This window comes from Zea mays, chromosome 9 (assembly GCF_902167145.1).
Source record: "Zea mays cultivar B73 chromosome 9, Zm-B73-REFERENCE-NAM-5.0, whole genome shotgun sequence".
NCBI lineage: Eukaryota > Viridiplantae > Streptophyta > Magnoliopsida > Poales > Poaceae > Zea > Zea mays.
Genome location: NC_050104.1, coordinates 10,965,924 through 10,971,662, shown reverse-complemented (window position 1 = coordinate 10,971,662; position 5,739 = coordinate 10,965,924). Strand labels below are relative to the sequence as shown.

The 5,739-nt window shown below is 44.9% G+C and overlaps 1 protein-coding gene across 1 annotated transcript; it reads left to right on the top strand.

Annotated features, from left to right (window-relative positions):
* The first annotated feature begins 277 nt into the window (after positions 1–277).
* Positions 278–1,327, top strand: LOC103637909 (zinc finger protein 8). Its single transcript, XM_023301057.1, has one exon. It carries the CDS (start codon positions 397–399, stop codon positions 1,141–1,143), a length of 747 nt encoding a protein of 248 aa, XP_023156825.1. The 5' UTR covers positions 278–396; the 3' UTR covers positions 1,144–1,327.
* Positions 1,328–5,739: the final 4,412 nt, after the last annotated feature.

Genomic DNA, 5,739 nt, shown 5'->3' with positions numbered 1-5,739 from the left:
CCATCGTTTTCGCGGAGAAGCATGCATTAACCGTTGCACGGGTAGTCGGCCATGTGTGCACAGCACAGGTCAGCACCGCGGTACGCTGCTGGCTAGCCTGGGGTACTTCGGTGACGAGATGGTAATTAATCAACACCTCGGCTGTTGTCACGTACTCCGGTCTCCGGTCCCCCTCCTCGCATTGCAAATGGCTGGCCGGCCGCCTGGCCTTCGTCTCGTCTGGCGCCTTAAAACCACACCACCACTCGCAGGTTCCTGCGCGCACTTCTGCTCAGTGCTCATTGCCCATTGCCCATTGCCGGGCATCACTGCACAGACGACAGAAATCCTAGCTTGTGCCTGTGTCGTCCAATTAATTACGTACTGCGACGTGACCGCAGTCGTGCCGTCGTTGTCATGGCCGCACCGCATGACATGCACGGCGTGGACTCTTTCGCGCAGCTGCCCTTCGTCCGCGGCGCGGCGCCGAGGCCTCCGGCGGGGAGCAGGGACGTCGCCACCAGCATCCGCCTCTTCGGCCGGGACTTTTCCAGCGACCAGCAGCAGGCGGTCCAGCTGCTGCTGCTCAAGGAGGACGCGGCGGCGGCGGCGGCGTCCGGGGAGAGGAAGTTCGAGTGCCACTACTGCTGCCGCAACTTCCCGACGTCGCAGGCGCTGGGCGGGCACCAGAACGCGCACAAGCGGGAGCGGCAGCACGCGCGGAGGGCGCACCTCGAGGCCTCCTTCGCCGCGCACTGCGGCGCCGCCTACCTACCCGGCGCGCACCTCTACGGCCTCTTCGGCTACGGCGGCGGCGGCGGCGGCGGCCACACCGCGCACTACCCGGCCGTGTGGGCAGGCGCCGCGCCGGGGATCTACGGCGGCGTGGGGCCCGTGGCGCGGCCTCCCGTGTACGGCGCCGTGGCCGTGCCGGGGACGTGGAGGCCGTCCCCACCTGGGAGTGGCGGCGCTTTCGTCGCGGCTGGCCGACCCGTGGGGTACGGAGAGATGGCTGGCAAAGACGACAAGGCGAAGATGAGCGTGGTGGTGTCACTGCCCGCGTCGTTGCCGTCGTCGTGCTTGTCCGGCCAGTCGGCGGAGATGATAGGGAGGTCTGAGTTGGGACACACGGATGGAGTCATAAGCTTGGACCTCTGTTTGTAGTCTGTCTTCTCCCTGTTTAGATCGCTTTCATTAATTTTTTTCTCTTTTCCTTTTGGCTTGTTTCGAGAGTTGTTTCAAGCATGTTTCTTCAGCTAAATTGCGCGAGACATTTCCATTAGCATTGTCGAATGGTATGTACTTTTTTTCTTTATTTTATTCAAGGTAAGCATGCATGTGTAGTTTAGCTTGTGATATTATTTTCGTCTAAATTATCTGTTACTATATTATGTTTATTTCTATTTTTTTATATTTGCTTTTCCAATTGTTTTACTAAGCGTCCTTTTCAACAACACTTATACATAGGAAATGTGGAGTGCTTCTAATTGAACCACACTTATATATTAGGATTTGATCTCTAAGCTGTTTTGAAATTCCTATGCAACCGCTTGTTTCATATCATAGGAAATGTGAAGGTCTTTCTAATTAACATGGGGTCTAACCTTTCAGAAAAAAAACTTATATATCTATCCTTTATTGACACTACACGACGGTTGATCTTTAGCGACCCTTATTTGGGACCGACGGTTGGTCGCTAAAAGTTATGGACCGATGGTTGGTCGCTAAATGCGTTTATAGCGACGGTCTGTGGGTCGCTAAAAGTCTAGAAATTTAACAACTTATGGTCGGTCGCTATAGAGTTAAGTGTGTGACTGATGGTGGGTCGCTATAGGGGTACGTCAGTGTGTTCCACTTATTAAAACATCAACACCCCTCAACCCTAGCCGCCTTGCGCCGTCACACTCAACCTAGCCGCCAGCCTCTCTCCTCCTTCGTCCGCCAAACCCTATCCAGCTTCCAGCGGCAGCAACCAGCATTCCAGCCACTCAGCCAGGCAGCAACAGACGGCGGCGCGGGCTCACGGCACGGCGGCAGCGACGACGCGGCGCACTCGCGCCGGTGAGGCGGCGCGAACTCCCCTGCTCGGCTGCTGGAGACTAGAGCTTCTGCGAATCTGCCCCAGTCGCCCCCGACCCCGAGCGGCCGAGCCCCGGACGACGAGTCGACGACGACAGCTGCTCTGCTCCTGCTCGGCTGCTCGCCTGCTCCAAGCCTCCAACGCTTCAACGCTCCTGCTCGGCTGCGGGCAGGCACTCGGCCTCTCCAACGCTTCAACGCTCAAAGTCCCCAGTTGCTTCTAGTGCCTGATTGACCGATTGTGATGTTTCTGTCCACTTCAGGTTTGGTAATTAAGTTATTTAAAGAGCTTGCTTTTTTCCTTCTGAGCTGGTTCGTCCCCAATAAGAGCTCTTTTAGCAAACCCATAGCAGCTCATGTATTAATTGCTAAGAATTGTGGACCTTGCAACACAGTTTGTGTAGAAAAATAATAAGGCAGTTCTTTTGTCTATGATAACTATCTTCTGAAAAAACAGGACTTGACTGAATAGAGAATTCTTGAATGTGGAAAACAGGAATTGCCTAAATAGTGATAGGGTTTTTAAATAACTTTTTTGTGACTCATCTTAACTTGTATTTCTATCTGTGGTTAGAAATAGCAAGGAAGAAACATGTCTTGTTTTGGCCTTGATTAGACTACATAATGTTAGTTCATTTATAATACTATCATGCAGATTTCCCTGCTATTATTTCTTCTGACCTTCCAACCAAATATGAAATTATTTGAATCCCAAGTGTGTGTTTTGAACCCTAGGGAATGTTGGTACTGGTTGAATGGCAGTTGTTTGAATCCCAAGTGTGTGTTCTGACATCTGGTATGTCTATTTTCATTTCCTATATTTACTATCAGATTTATAACTATTTGCCTATCTTAACTGTTAACATTATTTTCTCAACTTTGTTTTTGCTTCCTTTGTCTTATCCAGCTCGATCTATCATTGTTACATTATTCAGCTTCACAGATAGTAGCAATTGAATCTTTGGTTTCTTTTATTTCCTATCACATCAATGTTTTTTCCTAAATTCTTGCTAATCGTTTGATATGCAAAGCAAGAAAGTTCAAGGATCTCATGGTAAAAAGTAACAACAGGATATGTGCTGCCTATGATGCACCTGTTCCCAAATGGGCGTAAGTGAAGTCATTTGCTTCTCATTTAACTTTTATTATTATGTTTACCATTTCAGAATATAGCTACTTGTGTGGCTTCTCTAGAGAATGTTCATTCCTTAGTTGATAAGCTAGATCATCGGTTTATTTTATATGAATACAGAATGCATTGGAGCATGCATGTGCGCACACATCTTTGCTGCTGTACCCATACCATTGATTACAAAAACAAATGCTAAATATGTACAGTACTTTATTTTGATTTTTCCCCATATCATTATACATAATTAAAAGATATTTGTTTTTTTGTGGATTTAAGCTCTGCCAATATTGGAGTGTTTCTTTGCTTAAAATGTGGAGATGTCATAGGGCACTTTGACCTGACATTACAAAGGTTATTTGGACATGAAAATCTTCTTTTTACATTTCTTTTCATTTGTATTGTGTATATATATCATTGCATCTTCAAAGTAATAAGTATTTTCAATACCCGTATGGTTTGCTGTCTATCATAGTTTATGCTTTAGACTCCTTACTCATTTCATGCTTCCGTTATTCTCCATCGGGTTGTCAGTAACTCAACATATTATATGGTGTACTGATTTATGTGCTATAACATTTTTCCTTTTCCTTCTTTGAAAGGTGATATTTGCACATCTCTTCTCCATTGTGTTGTGATAAAAACAGTCTTGCTCTGTTTGTTGGTACTTCACAGATAGCTGGGAGCAATTCCGTATCAGTGGCAGCATAGATGTGATTGATGCTTCTACTACAGACCCTGCCAAGCTCCAGGTTAGACCTGAGAGCTGATTACTGCTGCATTTCACCTACGCGCTTTATAGAGTGCACTGGTCTGGTAACGCTTTGAGCACACAGCCAGTTGTTCTACTAGTGTAAATTAGTGTAGCTGATTACTGCTGCATTTCAGAATTTATTTTGGGAATTATTTAAGTTCCTTGGTTGGTGATATGATTCTGTAATCAGGTGTGCTGTCCGCAAGCATAAAACTGTAACACTGGGGAGATAGTGTGAGAAAATGATGAGTTTGGTGTTAAATAGCAATGGAGATAGGTCATGGTTCTTTTTATTGTACTCAATCTGCCCATAGTTTTCAATATACATGGCCGATAATACTCAGATTTAATAGCATCCCCATCTCGCCTTCAGTCTAGTGGCGTTGTACTTCCATTTCAACAAACTGCATAAGTATATGATTATCAATCAGTGCCTTTTTTGACCCTGACTAAGCATTGTGTATCTCTTAGCACCCTAGTTTTTGGTGCCAGCTTTGGTTTAACATTGGTTATGAAAGATGTTGTAGCTAAGGCATAAGGCTGAAGTTGGTGCATAAGGCTGCAACACTGTCTAGTGGAGGTAGATAAGGCATCAAAACTGTATTTTTATTTGTCAAATGTAGCAACAATATACTAATTTGATGTACTTTTTTCTAGGGTGTTCTGGACAAAGAAAGCTTGTACCTTAAAACAGGAGGATACAAGAAGCTAGAGTGGTTGTCTGAAGGCTTTTGAACTGCTTGAAGCATTAGTGTAGCTTTGGTGCTTTTGTGACTGATCAACTCTGGAGCAGCTAGAGTGATGTAGTTGTGGGCTTTTGAACAATAGCTGGAGTGATATGAAACATTAGTGATGTAGTTGTGGGCTTTTGAACTGCTTCAAGCTGGAGTGATGTCGTGTGGTGCTTTTGTGACTGATCATCTCTGGAGCTTTTATGAATGATCTAGCTAGCGATCTGTAAATGATCTAGTTGTAAATGATATTATAATTGTGATGCTTTTGTGAATATATAATTGTGGTGCTTTTGTGTTTATGTGATGGATCTATGACTGTGGTATACTAATTAACTGTGTATGTCTTTATGATTTGTGTATAAAAATCTGTGATTTGTGGTGCTTAATTAAATGTATATTATTATTAATAGCAACTGTAAAAAGGGCGACTTTCTGTTGGTTGCTAAATGTATAGTATGATGACTTACGGTTGGTTGCTAAATCTATAGTACAGCAACCCACGGTTGGTCGCTAAATATACAATATTAGCAACGGACGGTCGGTCGCTAAAAAGATGTCGGTCGCTAAAGCCTTTAGCGACGGCACTTACAGCGACCATCCTTATGGGTCGCTAAAAGTTTTTAGCGACCAACCGTAGGTCGCTGAAGGCCGTTTTAGCAACCAACTGTAGGTCGCTGTAAGTGAACCGTCGTGTAGTGTGATTATTACCTCCGTTCTCGAATATTTATCGGCCGCTAATTTATTTTTAACTAAAACGCGATAAATAAAGAAGAACAGAGAGTAATATTGAAACCGACAAATCCCACGTTGTCCCATAGGATCCCACGTTTTTTTAATGTACACATATCGGAATTCGGCTCTTTATCGACTGTGCCAAACCTTTTTGCCAAATGCCAAGTGTTACACTCGACAAATTAAAAAATGCAAAAACACGAAAAAACATCAATTCTTTAATTATGGGAACAACCCCCTTGCTAAGGGCCATTTTTAAAACCTAATCAATGTTTTTTGTGACTATTGAAATTTGAACTCGCAACCCCTCCCACACACATAACTTCCTCTAC

Excerpts from the sequence above, each read along its gene's own strand:
- LOC103637909 (XM_023301057.1), top strand. The coding sequence starts at position 397 with ATGGCCGCACCGCATGACATGCACGGCGTGGACTCTTTCGCGCAGCTG.